This window comes from Eptatretus burgeri, chromosome 4 (assembly GCF_056783735.1).
Source record: "Eptatretus burgeri isolate ZD-2024b chromosome 4, Ebu_testis_v1, whole genome shotgun sequence".
In the NCBI taxonomy this organism is placed as follows: domain Eukaryota; kingdom Metazoa; phylum Chordata; class Myxini; order Myxiniformes; family Myxinidae; genus Eptatretus; species Eptatretus burgeri.
Window position 1 is genome coordinate 61,731,071 of NC_140964.1, and position 26,073 is coordinate 61,757,143.

The window sequence follows — 26,073 nt, forward strand, 5'->3', positions numbered from 1 at the left end:
AAAGGATTCCTGGGACAGCGGGGATAACCAGCATCATAAGTTTGCATGTGCAGTTTCGCCACATGCACCCATGGACCCCATTCACGAACTTTCCTCCTTTTGGGGGGGGGGGGTAGGTGGGTGGTCACAATCCTTCCTGGGAGTTCCCTGAATTCATGTCATTGATTTCATTGAAATCCATGATTCCATTCTCAAGTTATAGCATGACAAACAGACAGACACTGCTCCTTTTATAATACGGATGCTGGCCACCGTTCAGAACACTGTGCGGCTGGCAGCCTCAACTACTTCCTTCCTATGTAGTACATAAGGGATGAAGAATCAAAAAGTTTTTTACCCACCCATTAAGGCATCTGACCAAGAAGCCAAACTCAAACTAACACCCATGCCAGCGAAACTCCATATCAATGTCAGTCCTATTCCATGTCCTTTCCAGCCAATGTGACACTTTTTACAGGCATTGGGTGGGTTTCCTGATGCTGGTGGAATAGATGACACATGTTTAGCTCTGTAAATATTTTTCTGGGTAGAAAAATATTTTGACTCTTTTCAATGCATGACTGCATATGCAAGACATAAGGTTAATGCTTCAGGGCTGACTTTCCTTTATAATTTCAGCACTCTGATCTGCGTGTTTCGTCAAGGGGCTGATTGGCATCCTCTTATCCCATCTCGTCCTTCAGCTCCAGGTGTGGAAAGGCCACTGAGAGAAGCGAAAGAGTTTCAGAGGTGGAGGGAAGGGGCCGAGAGGATGAGGGTGGAAAATTGGGATTAAAGTGGCAGTGATCAAGGGGGGGGGGTGGGGTGGGAGTGAGAGATATACCTGTAAGGGAACTCGGTAGAGTGCATACCTCCACCAGGCTGAACAGTTTACGTTTTGTTTCCCACTGACAGGTCGAATACGAATCCGTATCTGAACCAAAATCGAATCAGCTTGTTATTGTCACCTAACCAACTCATCTACATAGAATTAGCATAATCCATCCACAACCTTTTGAGATATCATGCTCTTATCGTTTTGGCCCTATCTCTCAATGGTGAAGAATCACTTAAAAATTATCGAATCCAGATCCGATCTCCACTAAAATGTAAACAATTCGTCCTTATTGCACACTCAACCTCTCCACCAAGTTTTGTCCAAATCCATTCATAACGTTTTGAGATATCCTGATCATAGACAAACAAACAGACAGACAAACAAACAGGGGTGAATTCCTAATCTCCGTCTGCCTTCGCTGGCAGAGGTAATAAATGGATGACGACAGTTGCAAAAGAAAAATATACAATACAGGATTATAGCAATGATAATAATACCATTCCTTTTGTGCCGTGAAGACGCATAGGGCTGCTGAGGCAGTTTTATTGGCAAGCAGTACAGTCCTGGACGGGTCGCCACTACGACGCAGGTTCCCCCAAATGGTTATTACCCCAGAACACTGGTACTCATTTCGCCGACCTCGGAAGGATGACAGGTTGAGTCAACCCCACCTGGTGTTCATTCAACGGTTAATAGGGGCTCAAACTCTGGACTCTCAGGTCCCAAGTCAGCCGCCTTAACTGCAAAGCCAACACCAGTCTACAGTGCAGTATATTACAAAGAAACGCACCTTTGGCTTTATTCAACGACGCCATGAACTCATTTCATCGGCATTCGTTTTAAAGGTCTCACTCAACAAAAGTAAACACAATTCATGTAATTATTAATCATTGAAAATCAGTCCATATTTGTAAAAGCCATTATTTGGGTCAAGTTATTTAATGCTAGGTCAAATTCCTTGCGGAGTCAGATCCAATCGACGTAATTCACCAGTAAACGTCCATTTTACTTTTCCTTTTTCTTTCTGTGAGCCTGCCATATTACATCACACACAAAAAAAATCTGTTAAAGAAAGTATTGAGCCAGTTTGTTCCATCTGTCTGGGGTTACTTATGTAGATATTTACGATCCTGCTGTATCTTTCGAAAAACATCAGGCCTTTCGGGCTATCTGGCACAAATTTCAATAAATTATAAACTTCATCTTCCTATCCATGGAGCATTGCCACATCCAAATAATCAGTTTTGAGACCCTCATTCTGTTGCTGAAAATCCACTTAATTATCTTAATCCACAATTTGAGTGCTGCCTTGTTTTAGAGAGTTCCTGAGCAATTTGAATTGCAAAGAAAAACGTGTTAATGCGGTGTCTTCCTGCCAACCAGGAAGTGACGATTTGCATTCATTCCTGATATCTACATTAATATTTCGGCACGCCCCTTTTTTTGTTCCACCATCAGATTTTTGTTACTGCATGAAATGAAACAAGCTTTGACATATATAGTAATGATATTATTGTCCTCCTTAAGAGGCCCCTCAAAATTCGTTTTGATGATTATGGGAGTGAAACAGTTCATGTTCATCCGACTTTTTATTATTCCTACTGCACTTCATTATAACATAGATTGTGGATGGATGCGCAGATCCCAGGAGAACAACTACAGCTGTACAGAACAATTCATATTATCGATGGATAAAAATGATATTTAATTGATATTATAATAAATTGTTTATTTAAAATATCTTCCAATTTTGTGAGTTTTTAGTTTGTTGTGAAATATTAGGTCCTCGGGTCTCCGCATAGTGGTGTACAGGCTTAAGTCGTACTTCTGTTTACTACCGTAGAAAATCACAGAACCATCCGATCGACATGCTGTTAACAGTTTCAGAATCAGCTAGATTCTACAACATATGAATATGGAGACGAAACTGATCCGGCCAGCTAAAATCTACAAGATATGAATATGTAGACGAAACTGATCCGGCCTTTTGGATCATTTTAAAGTAGGGTGCCCTGTAATTTTAATGCTCTCTATGGATCCTCCGGAACTCACGAATGGTACACGTGTAGTCACTAAACTACGTGGTAATGTCATCGAAGTGCAGCTACTGCGGGACGGTCGAAGGGGAAAACCTGAATGATAATCAATGGATAAAAATGATATAATATATTGTTTAAAATACATTCATGCTATCTGTCTTTTACCATATGTTGCCAGTGACGCCCGTTGAAGACGGGCACCTTTACTAGTTTATAATAACTTAATTATTTTCATTTAGTACAAAGGTTAAAACTAATTTTGCATGTAAGCGCAGCTCACAAGGAAGTAATGAATGCTGAGAGTTTAGAGTAAATCTGAACCACATGGTTGTGGTCACAGCCATTACAGACAATGAGAAACAACAACAGAATATTCGAAGGATAATATCACAAAGAGATCATGACAATGCGTTTCCAAACCCTAACCATCTGACCGAATCAATGTCTTTCAAACCATCAATGTGTTTCAGAGCATAAGGATGTTCAATAGCTCAGATTTGAAAATGAGAATTTATCTCATGTACGATGCCAACAATAGATAACTCCCTTTGTATACTGCCAATGAGTACAAACAAGCTCAAATGAGCGAAGATCCTCGTCCTCTTAATGATGACGTCATAAAAACGAATATGACGTCATTGTGATGTATTAGGTTCACGATAAATTATCTGTGCTAATGCCCGGCTTGATTCCCACAAACAAAATTCAAACAGCTTGCCCAGTTTCGGAGATAATGGTATAGGCGATTGCCATTTGCAGCGATATTATGACGTCAACTTTTTTTTTCTTGGAAGAATTTCCAAAATCGGAGATGGTTACTGCCTGTGCATGGGCTTTCTGCATATACACGGCAAGTTTCACGAAGAAACGATGAAAACTCTGGGTTGTGAAACAAATAATGTCAAAAAATAGGAATGATGTCATAAATATTGATATGACGTCATAGTGATGTATCATATGGGCGCTAATTCATCTCTGCTAATGCCCTGTTCAATTCCCGCAAAGAGAATTCAAAAAGCTTGCCTGGTTTCGGAGATAATTTTTTCGGCGATTTCCATGAGCGGAGATATTTTGATGTCATAACTTTTTTTTCTAGAAGAAATTTCCAAAATCTGAGATGGTTACTGTCTGCGCAGGGTATTTTTACATATATATGCCAAGTTTCTGGAAGTTTCGATCAACACTGTAGGCTGTGAAACAAAAGAGTCCACAAGAAGAAGATGAAGAACAATAACAATGTGAGTAAGACTTAGAGATCCTCCATGAGGATGTAAAAATGGATTCTGCCAATGAGTCAACAAAAGAGGCTGCAGGTCTTATTGAAGCCTCAACAAAGGGAATCCTCAATAACGTTATAAGTTATTAACTATAGAGATTTCTCACTGAAGTAAGTTGGTAACGTCACCACCTGTTGGGTCCATCATTTTGTAGGTAATTCAGATTGTAAATTAGAATGCCACTCGGTAGAGTGCATACCTCCACCAGGCTGAACAGTTTATGTGTCATATCCCACTGATCGGTTGGATTCAGATCTTCACCAAAATTTAATCAATTCGTCTTTGTCACATATCCTACATGTCCACCAAGTTTCAACTAAATCTGTGCACAACTTTTTGAGATATCCTGCTCACAAACTAACATACAGGCATACAGACAATCAGGGGTGAAAACATAACCTTTGTTTACCTTCGATGGCGGAGGTAACAATCCGGATTTGGATCAGGATCACTAAAATGCCTGGAGAAATATCTGCAACTGAAAGTGGCTCTGGCTTATCTAATGTTGTTCGTCATTTAGATAATCAGAGCAGGCACAGGTATATCTAGAAATTATAAGTCGCTGGGGTCGCAGATCCCTCAGGCTTGCCGGGAAACTTACTGACCCCCATGGAGAAACAAACAGTCTAATACAGAGCAGCTGCTTGACCTACAGTATCCAAATATCTACAATTATCTTTTAAGTACTTCCTTCTACACTACACTACACAAAGGGGGCTATGAAAACTTATGAGACTGTATGGCTAGAGATATTATGTGGCCGGTTGGGTTCATGGGACGCAGAGACATTGAATGTACCAAAGAAACAGAGGATGCTGGTGATGTCCAAAATATGCAACAACCAATATTAATCAGCAAATGTATGCTTGTAAACACACTGGCTTGTCGTAAAACTCTGTGGGGCTGATTGACTGTTGTGATAGTGTGCTATTGTGCTGTGAATAGCGGAACTTCTATCAACTGATTACTCAATTGAGTCCCTGCTCTTTTAGAACCCCATTTGACCCTTCCCTAATCACATAATGGTTCAGATTAGCTTTGATTGTAAAGTCTACCCTCACGAATGAATGGAAAGTGTGCACTGGAATGTTGTATGATTTATAATAACTAGTTGCGCCTACCCGTCCTGAGTGCCTACCAGTTGCTTCGCTGACAGGTTAAGTCAAAGGACAACATGTTGTACTTCACAGACAAATAGCATATGTACCTGTGAGTCTCAATGATGATGTCAAATGAAGAATGAAATAAAACCCCTGAAAAAAAAAAAAAAATTTAAAACACGAAATTGTTTTTGCTGCTGTCGGCATGGCTGTGGTTGTTACCCTTGCCGAAGGAGAGGGTATTGCATTTGGGTCTGTTTGTTTGTTTGTCTGCACAGAACTTTCATGTTTTTCTCTGCAACTGCTTGTCGGGTTAAGACGAAATTTTCACCATTGGTGCGATTCCTCATGTGGAATGTTGTAATGATAATTGTGATGTCATAGGTCATGTGTTGTGGCAGCCATAGTGGAAAAACTTTGGGCCTCTGTATCTGAAACCGCACCAAGGAAAAAATGGAAACTTGGCACATAGCAAGTACTCATGGGGAATGAGTGATGGTTTTTTATGATGTCATAGTTTCCCTCGTTATGACGTCATAATTGCATATATATATATATATATATATATATATATATATATATATATATATATATATATATATATATATATATATATATATAACGCCACGTCTGATCAGTATGAAAATTTTTGAGGGTCATCTCTGGATAAATGGTCCAAATGATGACGTCATAGACCACGTGATTCAGCAGCGATATTGTTAATAAATAAAGAAACACCTTAAAAAATCTTCTTTTCTGAAGTCGTTAAACAGATTGAGGTGAAACTTTACACATATGACTGCCTGCCCATGATTTACAAAAGGTTCACACAGAAGATGTCATTGGCCACATTGTTTGGCAGCCATGTTGGATTTACCCTAAAACTTATAAACATCTCCAGAACGGATGGACAAATCGAGGGGAAACTTCACACCAGTGTTCCCCAAGCCATGGGTGTACAAGTGTGTTAAAGAATAATTGATAGGTCACATGGTTTGGTGGCCATATTGATTTGAAGAAAAATATTAAATAACGTTTTTTCTGGAACCACTTAATTAAACGACATGAAACTTCACATTTATGATATAGTAGTGATGGGAATTACACGTTTTAATTTTCAACTTGATCAGACACATGGTCGGGCAGCCAGAATTATTTATTTTTTTGATATGGGTTCTTTTTGTTTTTTTTGTATTCTTATGTTTTTTTGAATATGGCTCACTTGGCTGTGCCTGAATGGTTTTGAGGGTAGAGGAGTAGCAGCAGAAATGCAAGTCTTATCCAGGTTCCTCCTGATGACTTCATCGTTGCTTTTTTCTTGTTTGGGTGCCTTCTGATTACTCCAATGCATGACTGTACCTATTTGGTCTTGCATTTGATTTGATTTAAATTTATTTCAATCCCATTCTAAATTCAATATGTTAATGAATAATAATAATAATAAAAAAACGTAATGGATCAAGGTCAGGTGTCCGATCAAAGCGGGACGTCTTGGTCATCACTGTCAGCAGTTATGAAGTGTCAGTTCTAATTATGTCTCTTATTAATTACGTAACACACCAAAACACAAATTCCACACAAGTTACACCACACATAACCACACAACACACCACCCAAAATGAGTCCTGGCGAGGGTCTGCAAACTGTGATTGCTCTTTTTCTTGTTGTTTATGTGCTCCTTCCATGTCCATCACACTTTATTCTAAATAATTCCTGCTCTCGTTTTGAAGACGTCTCAGGCATTGTAAATAGCAGCAGTGATTTGGGCAACAAAAAAAAAACAATGTGCCCCTCAGGTTTGAGAATGTTAGGTGAGAAACCTCCAGATTGCTCCCCAATTTTTCCCTTTTGGAGGAGTCTTAATATTGTGCAACATTCTTGTCAAATATAAATATATTCTCAGCAAAATGTCCTTTTTACATCTCCAAATAATTGTTGTATCAAATAAAATGAAGCTGTTCAGAAGATCACTTCAATTGCAGTGCTGCATTTTCACCTCCTCTTTTCCCTTCAGCAGGTTCACCGCCATATTCTCCTGCCGATGCGCACACAACTTCAACTGTTTATAAAATCAATCTCGAGTGTATTGCTGTCACCCTCAGATATGACCTATACCATGGAGGCAAAATTTTCAAAATAGCATCAAAAATCAGTTGTTATCTGGGCCAATACTCCACCATGCCAAGTTTTTCTTTTGTACCTCCCAACTTCTCATGGCTTGCATGAAATTTACATCCAGTGGATTGGAATTTGGTTATTTTCAATTATCTATGCATTTCCCTCGAGTACCCAGGGCATCTGTTGTCAATAGGAAGTGAAGGTAAAGAACCCACAACGGTTTTTATTTTCATTCCTGATTGATTATCAGCTTCTCTATGAGACCAAATCGATATACCTTCCCTCCTTTGTCCCTCTGATTTCACCTGTAGATTTATCTTCCTGTGTATTCAATTATACCCTTGCTTAGACCCATCTACGATAACCTCTTACTACTATCGGATGTAGTTGTCCTTCACTTGGAGGTGATATCACTCATTACTTCCACCACCGAAGGTGAAAGGAGGCTATGTTTTCACCCGTTTGTCTTTCTGTTTGTGAGCATGATCTCTCAAAATGTTATTGACGGATTCAGATGAAACTTGGTGGACAGGTTAGCTCTCTGACAAGGACGAATTGCTAAGATTTTGGTGAAGATTCAGATCCGGATCCAGATGCTAGAATTTTTGAAGCGATTCTTCACCGTTGAGAGATAGGGCCAAAAACTATATATAACCTGATATCTCAAAAAGTTATGGACTGATTCGAATAAAACTGGGTGAACAAGTTGTTAGTGTGACAAGGACGAAATGATTAAATTTTTTTGGAGACCTGAATCCGGATACTAGATTTTTTAAAGTGATTCTTCATAAGTGAGAGGTGGGGCCAAAAACGATATATGGCGTGACATTTCAAAACGTTGTGGACGGACTATGACATAACTTGGTGGATAATATGGTTAGATGATAAGAACAAGCTGATTAGATTTTAGTTATATGTATATATATATGTATGTATGTATATATATGTATATATATATATATATATATATATATATATATATATATATATATATATATATATATATATATATATATTTTGCCATGCAGAATTGTAACGTAAAAAAAAAGTCATGCTTCTGCCATTTTGGAAGCCTCAGCCAAGCCGAAAACATCTTCGGAAGTGTCATATTCTCAATCGCCATACCCTCCCTATAAGTTTCCCTTTCAGTGTAAAACAACCTTTGTGACTTAAATGGATCATCAAATATCAAAAGGTTAGACCCTTTAGGTGTCATGGGCCTTGTGAAGGTGGCAGTAAGTATCGGCCTCAGGCTTTAGGCTTCAGGCTTCTGGTTTCACCCTATGGTCCTGTGCATTTGGAATTATCTGAGCGACATATATAATAACGAGATATGCACATAAGCAGTAAGCATGTTTTTCTTTCATGTATGTAACCCTGAGTTATTTTTATTTTCGGGGGTGATCGAGGCAACGGTCTGTTGCCACCTATAAATCGCCAAAATAAAGGGATGTTTCAGAAGAATGTGTTGCATGCTTGGAACAAGATCGCCCATTGGGTGGATACTCTGCTCTTGCATAAAATAACAACAACGGAAAACAAAACCCCAGAAAACGCTCAAGTAAAAAGCTGAATTGATAGCTTTTCATTTGCCAATAGTAAATAATAATAAAAAGGATTACCGACAATAAAGGCCAATAAATATAACCAGCAAAACAGGTTACGTGGTCAGTGACGTATTTTGCATAAACCCCATTGGGTATGTCTGTTCCCCCCCCCCCCCCCCCCATCTGAGCACGTTGCTTATGAGGCCAGAATTTCAATTTCAAATCCCATTTGGTCTTTTTTTTTAATACAAAGTCAAGGCTTGTGGAGGAGCGAGAATGTAGAACACATCAGGATGTAACAGAACAAAGGGAACAGTAGAAACTGGGGCGAAACACACCACCAGCATGGTTAAGGGACAAAATAGAAGGCGACTTGGACAAATAAGAGATGTGGAGAAGAAAAAGGGGTAGGGGAGGACGAATGGGGTGGACAATATGAATAAGGAAGCAAACTCTCAGGAAGGAAAACCTGGAAATTTGGAAGGAAGTGGGATGGGGGTTAACAAGGTTTTAAAAGATCATTGCTTTTAATGGGGGGTTGGAAGGTGGGGGTGAACAGGTCTGGAAAAGATCATGGCTTTGAATGGGAGTGATCTGAGGTGGTGAGCAGCTGTCCTGAAGACCTGGAGGGAAGAATGAGATTGAAGAGAATGTGGAAGTTGGTTCCACAGGCAGAAAAAGAGAGGAACGAATGAGTGGACATGAGCATTGATCTTGACTTTTGGGAGTTTAACCATAAGGGGGTTATTGTTGGACCACGTACGCCCCAGCAGAAACCTGCGGGGGAGAGGGGGGGCGGAGGGGACAAAGCACAGAAAGAGCAGAGGGTGCAAGACCAGAAAGGAGGTAGTATAAGAACCACTTGGATGGTGTTGTTTTATCCATCTTATTTTAATGCCCTTGTATAATTCATGTAAGAGTACATGGATAATATCTCCTCATGTCATTGTGATGATGTAGAAACTCTTCCATGAACCTTTGAGCAGTGTTACAAAAACTGCAGATATATTGCACTGTGATTTCAAGTTCAAGGCATATATATAATACAGATTGCAATTTAATTACGTATTGTTGTGTGGATTGAAATTATAAGTAGGATTCATAATGAAAGCAACGATATTTACTCGCCCATTCGTGTGCAATTACCCTGGATCACAAGGGATAAACGTTCCAACCTAACAATGAAACATCCAGATGAGGCCGGGCAAGTATGTAGGAACTATATTGATCATTGCACCTTCAACACTATTTCATCATTGAGTGGTATTTATTTTTCATCATTGTGTGCATACAAAAGCGCACCTTGACAACAGCTGTCATCACTGCAGACACTGAGACGCTCAGCATTGCCCTGCACGTAGGTGTTGTAGAGTTTGATCCTCATTGCCCAGCTCAGGTCTGGTTGTCGTACCGTGTTCTTAAGGCGACGCCGTGCATTCGCAAACCAGTTGGAGACCTGAAAGTAACAGAACCAGTGGGTTTATTTTCGATGATGGCTTTTGCAATTTTGCCTGTCTGATTGAAAAGATCGCTTTGGCACGACAGTGCCGAACCAAAGAGAAATGCTAAGCTATTTTCAAAAAACAAGCTGATATCTGATCTGAGATCTGAATTCCTTGATCTGATCTTAGATCTGAGAATTCCTTCTTCTGATGTCCACCCCATGCATCCTACCCTACCCCTCATTTCTCCCCACACCCATTGCTTGTCCAAGTCTCCCTCTATTTTGTCCTTCAACCCTGCTGTTGGTGTTTCCCCCTTCTCTCGAATGATGCTTTTTTCATGTTGCGTCCTGATCCATCTTGATCCATTCAGTATACTAACTCTTTCCCGAGCCTTGACCTTGTATACAAAACAAAAAAAATCTCATTCTAAATCTGAAAATTCCTTATTCTGATCCGAGATCTCAACCTATATCTGAGAATTCTTAATTCTGATAGTAGATCTGACAATTCATAGATCTAAACCTAGATCTGAGAAATCATAGATCGAAGCCGAGATCTGAGAATTCCTTGGCCTGATCCAAGATGTAAGAATTCCTACATCTGATAATTTATCGTTCGGATCAAGGATCTGAGAATTCCAAGTTCTAATCCTATGTCTGAGAATTCTTAGATCTGATCCTAGGTCTTAGAATTCCTTGGTCTGATCCTAGATCTCATCCTCAATCTGAGAATTTCTCGATTTAATCCTGATGAAATTTTTCACTTTACATCCTTATGTGAAAAAGAAATGCATCGATAAGCAGACATGCAATCTCAGTGAATTTCCCACAAGTCTCTATAAACAGGCAGCCATGTCTGGTCGACTATTGGTCAAAATGAATACATGACATCATATGTGTGCATGACAGCCAAAATCTGAACGAATTAAAACATATCTTATGGTATAGATTAAGACCGAATTGGCAGTTTTTAAAATTGCATGTTTCAAAACGGAGAATTTTTTCAAGTTGTTCTCGAAAATCATTTTACTTGGTGTAAACCAAGGTTATTTGGGAATGTATACTTATGACATATGCAAACCTGACAGAGCATCTCACCCCAACCCCTTTTTCTCTGTAAACAGTACTACACTTCCTCACCTCTACTTTCAATCCACCCGTCCCTTCCCCTGTAGGTTTGCTATATGTTGATGATGGCCTGTCAAATAATTAAATGCAGAAGTAACTTCACAAAAGTAGCAACAACAATAACAAAAACAATGTCTAAAACAACAATGTGCTGGACTAGAATAAATATGGAAGTAACGATAAAAACAACAAGAAGAACAACGGTTTCAATGTCTGAATGACTTCCTGAAGACCAGTAAACGCTTGCAACATACCTTGTTTAAAAAACATTTAAAGGGGTCTTTGACCTCTGCATGATTAAGGATGTGATGGCAGACTTAGTCTCCCCTCTTGTTGGATGGACAACTTCTCGAATGGCCCTTTGTAATCGCATCTGGTTTCATTGCAAGTCCAACCCAGGAACACATTTTGGGAGTAAGCGGGGAGGGCCATATTCTGTACACGTGCCCAGTCCTTCTTGCACAAACTTCAAAAGTTTCAATGTCAGTGAGCTCCACACACGCCTTGGCACAGTTACAACGCAGTCCTCTCGGGATTGTCCTGACTCCCTTTGCCACCGAGCGGACAGCAGCACAACCACGAAGCTCGAAGCTCATTGCAATAGGTTCTGAAGGCTCTGGCTTTTTGGCTAAGAGGTTCCTGGCTTTGCGCCCACCCCGTGCCTTCACCCACAAACACGCGCTTTGCAAACACTCTGCACCTCTGTTCGAGACAGAAACAGCTAGTTATTCAGAGACTAGAATGAATGATGTTGTCGCTAGATTTTATGCTTTATTATAGTTTTAAACGTCAATAAACATTGCAGGTTGTACTTGCTGGCAATGTGTGTTTTCAGAATTCGAGGGGAAAATTATGGCAAAGTGGCTGCACAGTAAAATGTTTACCGACAGCAATTTAATATCACAAACTGCCTTTTGAAAACATCATGGCGAAGAGCCTCGGACGTCCAGGTTTCCAATCAGTTTCACATGGGGATGTCAAATTGCACAGTGACTCATTTCAGCATGACGCGTGTTTGCAACAGCAGAAAACCAAGGAGACGTTTGGCAAAAATGTTGTGAAATTACGTACCTCTCACCTCGTCATGGTGGCAGGTGCAGCCAATAACTCATCTGTTTACTGCCGGTAGACTAGAAAGTAGAACAAAAACTTTTGACCCGAGTAAAATCAATTGGAAAGTGCTGTTTTAAACTTTAAAGGTAGAGCTGCTGCACATGTTTACATTACAATTGATTGTTTTGTTTATTTTATGAGTATTCCCAGGATGGTGCACGATTGGGATGTAAAACTTGATATGTTACCCCACACACGTGAAGTGACAAACATGGTTGAAGAATTGGTTCACTTCTGTCTGTGTGTCTGTTTATCCTTCTGTCTACAAATGTCAGTTTATGTTCGAGGAACAACTTAACTTAAATTGAATGTTATATTTTAAACATGAATCAGAAAAAGACCCCTGTAGTTTAGCAGTACTTTGGCTCTCAATTTGTCCCGATTGCGGAGGCACAGAGAGAAGTGCGATAATTTTTTTACTCTGTCTGCCTGTCTGGCAGTCAAACAAAATTGAAAATCATTCCAAACAAGAAACGTAGTTTTGAAGGATGTCATAAAGGACACAAACAACAGGCATGAAGAACTAATGTAAGCGTCAAAGGTGGTAAACTTCCAGAATCTTCATTTTCTACAACCTTTAAAATCTTTGTTTTATTTTAATTGAATTATATACTTGAACACTGCAGAACACAAATTGCCTTTTTAGCACTTTCAAAATCTTTCTGTTTACCCATACTTGGACAAAATATTACATTATTTTACATCATCATGACCAATCAAATTTGCTGCTTGTAGATCTTGCCGATGACCTTGTTTCTCAAGACAGCATGGGGTAATGTGATATATGAACTCTTTAGTTTGATATGTTATTCTATCTAGAGTAAAATACCTTTCTGAAAACGTAAATTTCATCTTAAACTTATTACAAAAACATAACACAAGAAACATCATTATTGAGCATCATATACAAAAAGTGCTCATGCTCAAAATAGTCCAAAGATAGCCCAGATTTTTTAAGTGTTTTTTTTCTTCCAATATTCGATCCCATCCAATGTTCCATACTCTGTATTGCAGAGTGTTGGCTCTATTGAAGCAGTTTTTAGCCCTGGGGTCATGTCGGACGGTTTGCCATCCCTCTTCCAGCAGTAGTTAGGGCAGGAATTTGTAATTTGGCCACGGAGCCTGCAATTTCTCATCTCGTCTTCGCGAAGGACAACGTGGAATCTTTAACATCCAACAAATAATGCCCGCATACGGGACGTCCAGTTTAACATCCATCCAAGGGATGGCACACACATTGATGAATCGCCCTTTCTGTGAAACACCGGCCTGCCAGTTTATAGTTGGGTCAGGAATCAAACCCAGCCGAGACAACTTTGTGGTGAATAGGCATACCCCCGAGGCCATCGTGCCAACTCCTTTTTGCAATGAATTTTTTTTTTATATTAAAATATATATATATATATATATATATATATATAATGGGAAATATACATTTCTTTATTCCCATAATTATATCTACTTATGTATTGGAAAAACAACGGATGAAAAATTTTGCATTAAAAAAAAACAAAAAACGATTGTGAGTTATCTCATTCCAATAACTTTTTGAACCTTTTGTGCTTTCCAAATATACTGTATAAGTAACATTTCATTGAGGAAACACAACATGTTGTATTGGACAAATGCACAGACGAATTGTGTGAAAGAATTTCAAGATGTGACGTAAATGAGAGTGGATGAAATGCCTGCACCACACATCATATAAGGAAATTCCATGAGAGATTACTGAATATATAGTGTAAGCAGTAAGCCTGCTAAGCGGTGATGTGTGTACATGTTTCTGGTGTAAAGGCTGTTTGCACATGCTGTTTTAATTCGCTCAATGAACAGCGCTCATAGCACAGCATATGATCGGAGTCTCGGTGCTTGAATCGCACCCTGTGTCTTCCTGTGCCAAAAAAAGGAATTGGCGCCTGGGCATGGCGAGTTGCACGATAGTGAATGGAAAGAGTACTACTGGCCCTGAAAAGACTTCTTATTTCATCAAATAGGTTGGGTGGCAACTGTGCCTGATTATCGCCAGGCTGAGCTACCAGAAAATAAACCCATGCTTATACGGGTGCCAGTGCGCCCAAATTATTGGCTGTGTTTGGGCCTCCAAGCATGTTACACAAACGGATTCTGTGCACAGCACCTGGAAAATGGCCCCGATTCTCACTTCAATGCTCACCATGACCAACTCAAGGGGATAACCGCACCCTAGAGCATGCATATTACTCGAGCGGGTCGCTTGAACTCGGTACCAGTGCTTACATCGATGTGCTCCGTAACTGAATCGACCTGGTGCCAGAATATACACAATCTGAGAGTATGGAATCGAAGTGTCCAATCATAGTATTCAGAGTATTCAGTAATCGGAGTAATTGCAATAATAATAATAATAATAATAATAATAATAATAATAATAATATGAACAAACAGAAAATACACAATCATCATGTATACATAGTATATATTCATTGTATATACAATCATCGAATATGCAATCAGAGTGTACACAATGGTCGGATATGGCCTGAATATATATGCCATATACATTCATCGTGTATACAATTGGAGCATAAATTCATAGGATATAGCATTAGAATAAGTATAATGTCTTAATAGAGACTTGTAATGACATAATTATGATAGTAGTATTGCTGTACAATCTGTGCTAAAATGTTTGTCCGTTGCACAATTTTCCATAACCCATCCATTCGAGCTGCACAATAGCAAATTGATTTGGATGCAAAACAAATGCTATGTTTTCCATGTATTCAGCGTTTTAGATAAGTATTATTGCTTCACCTATTTAATTTAACGAAGCTGTTGGGCGATTAGGTCTGGCTCACAGTCAGTGTTCCAATTCATACCAAAGGTGTCCTGGGCACTCAAGGTAAGGGTGAGGAAAAGACAAGTTTCCTTACTTATTTTTGGGCTCATTCATAACACTTTCAGTGGAAAGAATAATTTGTTCTTCCAAGCATCTCAAAATATAATATTCTTCAAGCCCTTCATATTAAGCAACATTTCCTTGTGATTGTTTCCTAATCTAATCAGGTGCAGTACTTACATTATTCCAGGTATTCTAAAATCTATAAATCCATGCACACATAAATGAACATGTAAATTTGACAGAAAGGTGTTTCTATAATAGTAACTTGAAGGAAGAAGCCACACAAGCTCTTCATTTTAAATATGTGGGGTGTTCAAAATGTCCCTCAAACGAGATACTCACAGTCATCCAAGGAACACCAACTTCTGTATATTTTTCGTGAAATTAAAGTATACTCATTAAAAACCCGTCCTTACAGACGGCTTAATTCCCCAAAAATGATGCATTTCTGTATGACTTATAGTACCCACTCCCATTGGGATCAACGCTATGCCAAACATATTTACACAGAGAATTGCGATCCTCCCCCAACACTGAACCTTCAAGACGATCATTTATTTTACCACCTAAAACCTTCCAGTGGATACCCTGAATATTACCAAACACCAGTTTTCAACTCGTTTCATCCAGCAGGTCAGGAGTGCACAGAAGTCAGACAAACAAACAAAATGCAAAAACACTCCTCAAATTACAATGATATGATTGAGCAAACCATTACTTCACCTCCAAACTAGGATGGCTTTCACCGCACTACTTAGGTCTTTTAAAGACTGAGATCAAATGGTCACAAGCAAATGAATGTGGAGTCACTGACCGGTTTCACCTTTGTCACAGTCCACACATTTTGGACATATATCTATACCTATATGTGTATATATATATATATATATATATGTATATATATATATATATATATATATATATATATATATATATATATATATATATATATACATATACAGATAGATATCGCAAATAGAAGAAAAAATTTGTATCCCAGGCACCATACTTGAAGGTAAAATCAGTTTGAGCTCCCTCAACAAGGTGCTTCAATTTATCGGATAACCACTTTGCAAGCCATCGGTTGGAGTCCCTCGGAATGAAACAATAGTCCTGAGTGGGATATTTGACTCATGAACGTTTGGTAAACCATAGAGTCATGCCATTGCTGCATCGGTTGGCTTCATCTGCTGCCAATCACCAATGGTTATTGCCCTCACACACTTCAACTTGGTGAGCATTCTATTAATCTTTCCCGTGAAAGCTTTCATATCATTCAGGATGGTTAACCTCTCAACGTCATGTATAATTGGCACGGTATATATATTTTTTAATCCCGTCTCTGATGATGGGCTTGAGTGAGGGCTTGAACCGTATGACCTTTTGCAACTTTCGTCCCAGTGATCGATCTGATTTTATCTTCATGTATATATATATATATATGTATATATATATATATATATATATATATATATATATATATATATATATATATATATATATATATATACTGCTTATAATAAACAGAAAGGACTCAATATTTTTTAATATACCACAACTTTGTCACATTAATAATTTGCAATTTTTTGTTATTATAAAGGTTTTTTAAAATAATCTATATAGATGAAAAGTTGTGCTATTATTTTCTGCACAATATTAAGCCAGTTTTATGTCATTCTGATGTCAAATGAAAAATTTACTGCAAATAAAAATATCTAGTCCTTTCTGTATCACCGTGTATATATAATAGAATGATATATTGGCCTGAGGAAGCCTGCTGTGAAGCGAGTCAGACGTCGTCTGAGACCGGGTCTGCTCTTAATTGCTCAAATTAGCAGAGTATATTTAATTTACTTTTGGTTGGAAGTGCCTTCTTCCTCAAAAAAAAAAAACTAGAAGGGCACACTTCGACATTGCAACGTTGCCTGGTATGCATCCGCCAACATTATTACATCATTATACATACAACATACTTGTAACAAGTTTGATTTAAATCCCTGAATCCAGATTCAAAACATTAAATATTTCTGGTTTCTAGATCATGCATCCGATCAGGTTGAAATTTAAAACATATATTCCCCATGGCTACTCGATCAAAATAAATAAATAATAAAACATAAAAAGACTGCCAAACCACATGACCGATTAACATCATCAATCTTTTTGCCCACACAATTTATCCCAAGATGACTCTCAAATTTTTTTTATAACGATCGGATAAAGCATTCAACATATGCAATTATTATGTCATAATAAAGCCACTAATGACATTACAAAAAATCACTTATTTCCCATGGGGATACTTGACAGGTGCCGAGTTTCAATTTTTCCCGTGTAGTGGTTTCACAGATACAGAAGTCCACAAAGTTTTTCCTTTTTCCAACATGGCTGCCACACCACATGACGTTTGACATCATAATTATCACTAAAAGATTCTTCACCAATGGTGAAAACTTTGTGTCAATTGGAGAAGCAGTTGCAGAGAAAACAGAAAAATTTAGCACTGATGGACGTAGGGATGCACATCCGAACAAGCCGAAAACCTAATGGCTCTGGCGACTTCATCAGCAGAGGCATTAAAAAAATGTATATATATATATATATTTTTTTTTTATACATACATACAAACACACACACACACACACACACACACACACACACACACACACACACACTACATGGCCAAAAGTATGTGGACGCCTGATCGTCCAACACCTGATTCCAAAATCATGGGCATTAATCTGGAGTTGGTCCACCCTTGGCTGCTCTAACAGCCTCCACTCTTCTGGGAAGGCTTTCCACAAGATGTTGGAACATTGCTGCAGGGATTTGCTTCCATTCAACTCCAAGAGCATGAGTGAGGTCAGGCACTGATGTTGGGCGATTAGGTCTGGCTCACAGTCGGTGTTCCAATTCATACCAAAGGTGTTCGATGGGGTTGAGGTCAGGGCTCTGTGCAAGCCAGTCAAGTTCTTCCACACCGATCTTACCAAACCATTCTGTATGGACCTCACTTTGTGCATGGGGGCATTGTCATGCTGAAATAGGAAAGGCCCTTCCTCAAACTGTTGCCAGAAAGTTGGAAGCACAGAATCATCTAGATTATCATTGTATGCTGTAGCATTAAGCCTGGTGTTGGCGCAGTGGTTAGGGCAGTGGCTTGGGACCCAAAAGGTCCTGAGTTCAAGCCCCGTTGGGACACTGAATATATATATATATATATGTATATATGTATATATATATATATATATATATATATATATATATATATATATATATATATATATATATACATACATACATACATACATACATACATACATACATACATACATACATACATACATACATACATACCAAGTCGAAAACACCAGGGGTTGACTCAGCCTGCCATCCTTCTGAGGTCGGCGAAATGAGTACCAGTTGTACTGGGCCCGGTGTATGCCCCGGTTAGAATAGGTGTACCATATCCCTGTGTGTCGTAAGAGGCGACCAGGGTTGCGTCAGGAAGGGCATCCGGCCATAAAAACCTATGCCAAATCATTATGCGGACAACAAAACGACGGTTGATCTGCTGTGGCGACCCCTAACGGGAGCTAGCCGAAAGAAGAAGAAGAAGAAAAGCTGTCGCATTAAGATTTCCCTTCACTGGAACTAAGGGGCCTCATCTGAACCATGAAAAACAGCCCCAGACAATTATTCCTCCTCCACCAAGCTTTACAGTTGGCACTATGCATTTGGACAGGTAGCGTTCTCCTGGCATCTGCAACACCCATATTAATCCGTCGGACTGCCAGATGTTGAAACATGATTCATCACTCGAGAGGACACGTTTCCACTGCTCCAAAGTCCAATGGTGATGAGCTTTACACCAATCCAGCTGCTGATTCGCATTGCGCATGATGATCTTAGGCTTGTGTGCGGCTCCTTGGCTATGGAAACCCATTTCATGAAGCTCTCGACGAACAGTACTTGTGCTGACGTTGCTTCCAGAGTCAGTTTGGGACTCGGTAGTGAGTGTTGCAACCGACAACAGACTAATTTTCGACGCTACGCGCTTCAGCACTCGGCGGTCCCATTCTGTGAGCTTGTGAGGCCGACCACTTCACAGCTGAGCTGTTGTTGCTCCGAGACGTTTTCACTTCACAATAACAACACTTACAGTTGACCAGGGAAGCTCCAGCAGGGCAGAAATTTGACAAACTCACTTATTGGAAAGGTGGCATCCCATGACGGTGTCATGTTGAAAGTCACTGAGCTCTTCAGTCCAGCCCATTGTACTGCCAATGTTTGTCTATGGAGATTGCGTGGCTGTGTGTTTGATTTTATATATCTGTCAGCAATGGGTGTGGCTGAAATAGCCAAATCCTCTAATTAGAAGGGGTGTCCACATACTTTTGGCCATGTAGTGTAAATATTATAACGGGAAGAAATTAATTGAGTCACAGACGTAGCTTCTGGACAATCTTTACAGTGACAAGCTTTTGGCCAAATAAGCAAGGCAACCACCTTGTGTCACTGAGATGTTTGTAACCGTTATTCCAAGTTGGAGTAAACAGGCCATTTATCCAAATATTGGTGAGAAAGAAAGAACTTGAGCCATGACGTTGGTTGTAGAAAACTCAGACTTTATTTGCAATTTATATACTTTACCCAAATTACCTTAAACCTATCATTAACTGAGCATGTATACAGTAGCACAACTTGCCATGTGTCAGCGTAACCTCTAAGTTCAGAAAGTAGGGCAGCGGTGACAGGATGTAAGCATGTTGAGATGATATATCGAGCATGTAATAATGAGCTTGATGGTACAATAGGCAGTAGAAGTAGTTGTCACTAATTTACAATAAAGCAATTTTGCAATGAGGACAAAGCAGAAGTAGACATTATAAGTTATGTTAGCTCACTGATGTTAATACTTGGTGCTTTTTTTTAATGTTTGTGCAAAATGTATCCATTTGGATTTACGAAATCAGCCACACGATCAGGAACACTTCCTCCTTGGCACTGGAAATCACCAGCACAATAAGCAGGAGGTCACAATTGCCTTCTATAAACCAGCATGTCCAAACCAAAGATGTTCCATATAGCTGAGTTGGTGTCAAATCAATCCAAGGCTCTGATCAATGCTGAGCCTCAAAGGGTGTCCTGCCTTTGAAGGGAGAATCCCCACCCATCGTTTCTTAAGCAAGACACAAGTCAATGTGATCCCAGCAAAGTGACTTCACGAGGTCTCTCCACTGATATGTTCATTCCTTTATCTTGCTGCCTTGGCACCACTTGTCATTACAGTATCTCCTTTTTTGCATGTGAGTACTCTCTCTCTCTCTCTCTCTCTCTCTCTCTCTCTCTCTCTCTCTCTCTCTCTCTCTCTCTCTCTCTCTCTCTCTCTCTCTCTCTCTCTCTCTCTCTCTCTCTCTCTCTCTCTCTCTCTCTCTCTGTCTTTACCACGTGTGTGGTGTGGTGTGGTGTGTGTGTGTGTGTGTTGTTAACAAAGGCAAGCAGTTGTGATGATGTTTCATAAAGCTGCAGCTTTTCAACAGCCTGCAAAGGTCCAGTCGACCATTCTAGTTATCTCTCTCAAGTGAAATGTCTGTCGTGTGTGGGGAAGGAATAAAAATCAAACACCACTGGAAGGGAGGGAATCAATGGATTGCACATTCCCAACCAACCAGGACAAGCCAAATAACGATCTGATTGGGAGAGAGCAACATAAGATGAGTCAATTTGCATGTGTGTGCATACACACATGTTGAAAAATAAAAACAAGCTTTGTGTGCCACAGAGTATTTGAAAGTATTTATTCACAAGTACTTTTTTAACACCCCACACATTTTCCACTACAGTGGCATAAAGAGTTGACCTTTTCCTAAAGCAAATATCCACTAATTTTGCACCAGTTGCAGCAATTCCAGTTTCACTCCAATGATCAGATAAAGTCCAAACGGAAATGGGAAACAAAACACAGAGCGTAAAAATAATGGGCCAATCATATCCAAGTCAATTCTGACTGTCAACTTGAATGTTGTAATACTTGAGACAATGTGAACAAAAGCTGATATTGAATCGATATTACTGCTTTAGCTTTCACTCTGAATGACCACACATTAAATTTCATGAAATAATAAAACTGAGATTGTGGGGGGGGGGGCGGGGGGGGGCTTCAGAGGGTCAAACTATGTGAGACCAATTCGAAGGTAAAGTGAGAGCTTCCGCAGGTAGTAGTTGAACAAATTGATTAGTAATTGCAAAACTCTCTCAATAAATTAATTTTCTTGCAAAATTGTCATTGGAGAGCGAGTGTATTGAAAAAAAAAACAAATCAACAACGGTCAAAACGTTTGTCTACAACCGTGAAGGATCAATCTTGCATCAGCGAAACTTGGCACAGATATTTCACCTTATGCAGGTAGTTTCTAGCCGGTGTAAGACTTTACCTGGGGGTGGGCGAAGTTACTCATGCCATTGGAATAGGAGTCATGCATTTGACTCCAAAGAAAAAAAAAATAGCCCAAGGTGGGAAATTTTTGATCCCTTCGTACTTTACAAGTAAAAGAGTAAAAACACAGTGATGTTGATGACTGAGTAAACAATGGACACACTAAACAAATGTCCTTTTGTATGGTTTTGATAAAATTGTTATGCTACTTAAGATAAGATAAAACGCTTTTCAATTGTACAGTGCACATCGTACGTACACTGCACAAACGCAATTACAATGGACATCTGCAGCATGAAATTGTTCCTTCGGGCAGGCCCGTCGCTAGGGGGGGGGGGCATTTGGGTGCAATGCCTCCCCCATGGCACATCTGGTGCCCCCCCCCCCACTTGTACGCCACCCATTTATGCCATGTTGCACCCTGTGAACAACTTAGTGTTAAGGACGAGCGCCCACTGTGAACTCCTTGTTGTTTAAGAGCTCACCTGTGTGAACTAAAACCCTTATTCCAGATGTTCAACGTGGTGAATAATAAGGCCTTCTTGGATAAACTGTTCTTTAATCATATCCTTCTTTCAATAAGAGTCAAGAGATAAGTGTGCACTTGCCAGCGCATCTCCAAAAGCAATTGGCAAGACAATACAGTCCAAGACCACAAGATAAAAGATAATAACGCAAGCACCAACGCCAGCAGCCAGGACGACAGACAGCCGCAAGACCTTGTGTCTAATGTCGATGTTGTGGGTTGTTATATCTATCGTGGATCATTTCGTTTTAAGGAATACCCAATCAGCGTCTTCGATATGGAGGCCCTATTAAGCAGGTTACCTGATTGGTTGTAAGTTAGGTATAAATGTAATATAGTCATAATATGATAATATGAATAAGGAAAAGACATAAATTTACATAATTAAAGATGAAGTGCACCGCGTGACCTTCATAACCCTCCATCTCACAAAAGTAATTTTATAATAAAAATTAAAAATATGTGTGTTTGCAATCGTGCTTACATTTTAAATTATGCAGATAAAACCTGTTTTTGGTGTATGCATCATTTAATAAATAAAACCGTCAACCGTCAAATGTTGCGAGTCGTGAGATTAGTAACACGAGTCAAGAGGGACGAGTCACGGAGAGCGCTAGCTAGCAGCAGTAGAAAAAGACATGGATATACGAAAATGGCTAAGAAAAGGAAAAAGGTTGCGGTTGTGGTTGTGGTCAGCACCCGCCGTGGTCGGCTGCTTTGTACTTCTGATGTTTAAGTTAAATGTTGTGTTTGGGGCTTTGCATATCTTATATCTAGTGCTTTGTGCATAATCTTACCTCTGTGTAATTGACTGCTTTAAATGTGGACTTTGTGGTATCTTCAGGCTGGTCATATTTGCTGTTGATAGTTTAACGTGATGATCGCAGGTCATAGCCTACTGTATCTTATTTGAAAGTGCACTGATTCTGGTGCCAACCTCCCCCGTTTAGTCATTGTACCTCTGGTATATTAATTTTCTAATGCCAATTCTTGACAACACCTTGTATAAGTGCACCTGAATTGGTGCCAATTGTCTAATCATTGAATATCTGCATTGTGAATGTGCCAGTTTGTTGCGGCTCTCCTGCATTCGAATAATTTTAGGCCAAAAACATCGGAACATATTAAATCGAGCTGAGATCAATTTTGTGAGTATGCGACGGCAACCTCAGTGTAGATGCGTCAATGCTGCATGAATACAATAACATACCGGGTTATCAAAAATATTAAATATTATAATTGTGCCCCCCCCCCCATCCAGTTCATATTTCCCCTTTAATACTGAGCCCTGGTGACGGGCCTGCCTTCAGGTATGATTAGAATCCAGGTCTTGAGAATAATCCAACACTGTACTTGCACCGCACAGCAAAGTGTGCTTTATTTAGCAATTGAACTAACAAGGATGGTGTCCAGTAATTGGCAGAAATAACCTCTCGCCACGGCGTTGTAAAAGTACCGACATTTACCAGCGAGCTCGTACATTGTAAAATTAGATGGACGAGTGAATCCCAACATGCACTTATGAATACACAGTCAGCTCTGTCCCCTGCCCACGTGGTTGGTTGTTATACTTGTTGTCATGAACATGTGACGCTGCTCGAGTCATACTCTCATGTTTGGACAAAGGGTGCGGAGCAGGGTTTCCATACCTTATCTCTTGTCTACCTTTCCTTATGTATACATGATGCTCTGCCCTTACTGAATACAATCTATATCCTGCAGGCCCAACAAGACCCCTTTGGTTTGAGTCCGAAGGAAAATCCCGTCGCAGGTGAGAATTGCAGAATATTTCATTCTGACAATATGCCTGTTCATCCGTCACAGACGATTCTTCACAGCAACATTGGGTATAAGCATCCGAGCATTTTGGTATTTGGCATGTCACTTTGCAGCAGAAATTTCGTGAGGAAATGGAGGGTGGAAACAACCGAGCATGGTTGAATTAAGGTGCTGGCATGTTTGGCCTTTACGGGCGAGCGGTATTCAGACGCAAAAATGCCAGACAAGAGGTTTGGAGGGGAGCCAAGAGAAAGACGGATTTATGGAGAAAGGGAAACGGTGTCATGAGGCAAGCACGAGAAACAATCGGACACGTTTGTGCTTTTTTATCCGTCCTTTTGGACAACCAGAGTGCAGCAGACGGAATGAAATAACTGATGTGTGCAAGGTCGACCTATTAGAATTGGATTCCTGTATCGCCTCTCTTATTCCATCATTTGTGTAATGTGGTTTCATTTACAAAAATGTGTGCATTCCACATCAGTAGAGGTACAAACACATCCATAAAGCTTTGGACATAATTCATTTCAATATCTTCTTAATATATTGTCCAACTACATTGAAACAGATATACACTAACACTTTTTATGTATATGTTTTTGTCTATCTGTTTTTCTAAATGTGTAGCATGCTCAAGGAAATGTAAGCAGATGTGAATTTGAATGTGTATGTGTGAATGTGTGTGTGTGTGTGTGTGTGTGTATATATATATATATATATATATATATATATATATATATATATATATATATATATATATATATGTATATATGCATATACATACATACATACATATATATATATATATATATATATATATATATATATATATACATAAACATACATTCATATATATATATATATATATATATATATATATATATATATATAAGTATGTATATACTATCGGGAAATGCTTACACATTGTAAGCAATAACGAACCGTGTGTGCATTTACATTGCATTTGCATGCATTTGCAGATGCTTTCCAATGGTTTTGTGATTTCTCCCAGTGTATCGGCTTTGATGTCCGTCAGCACACAAAATTACCGTGCTTTCCCATTGTCTCGGGTCGCTCACCTGCATTTATTTTCATTTTTTCTCATTTATTTATATTTCATTTATAAATGTTTTCTCATGGTTCTGTGATTTTTCCCAGTGTTTTGGCTTTCATGTCCACTGGCTCGCAACATTTCAGCTTTCTACATCACCCGGAAGGTACCGAACTTTAATATTAGTCAGTCAGTGGTTAGAATGACATATATATATATATATATATATATATATATATATATATATATATATATATATATATATATATATATATATATACATATATATATATATATATATATATGTCTATGTATATGTAAATTTTATATATATATATATATATATATATATATATATATATATATATATATATATATATATATATATATATATATATATATATATATATATGTCTATGTATATGTAAATTTTATATATATATATATATATATATATATATATATATATATATATATATATATATATATATGTCTATATATATGTAAATTTTATATATATATATAAAATTTACATATACATAGACATATATATATATATATATATATATATATATATATATATATATATATATATAAAATTTACATATACATAGACATATATATATATATATATATATATATATATATATATATATATATATATATATATATATATAAAATTTACATATATATAGACATATATATATATATATATATATATATATATATATATATATATATATATATATATATATATACATATATGTAAGTGTGAGTGCATATGTATGTATGTGTGTATATGTGTATGTATGTA

At 38.6% G+C, this 26,073-nt stretch overlaps 1 protein-coding gene across 2 annotated transcripts in view; it reads right to left on the reverse strand.

Annotated features, from left to right (window-relative positions):
- The window catches only part of LOC147028189 (uncharacterized), a 120,991-nt gene that overhangs the window by 20,585 nt on the left and 74,333 nt on the right, over positions 1 to 26,073 (reverse strand). For both annotated transcript variants that reach the window (XM_085878334.1, XM_085878335.1), the window contains exon 4: positions 10,201 to 10,354. In XM_085878334.1, coding sequence (XP_085734460.1) covers positions 10,201 to 10,354 — 154 coding nt within the window. The remainder of the gene's footprint in view (positions 1 to 10,200; positions 10,355 to 26,073) is intronic.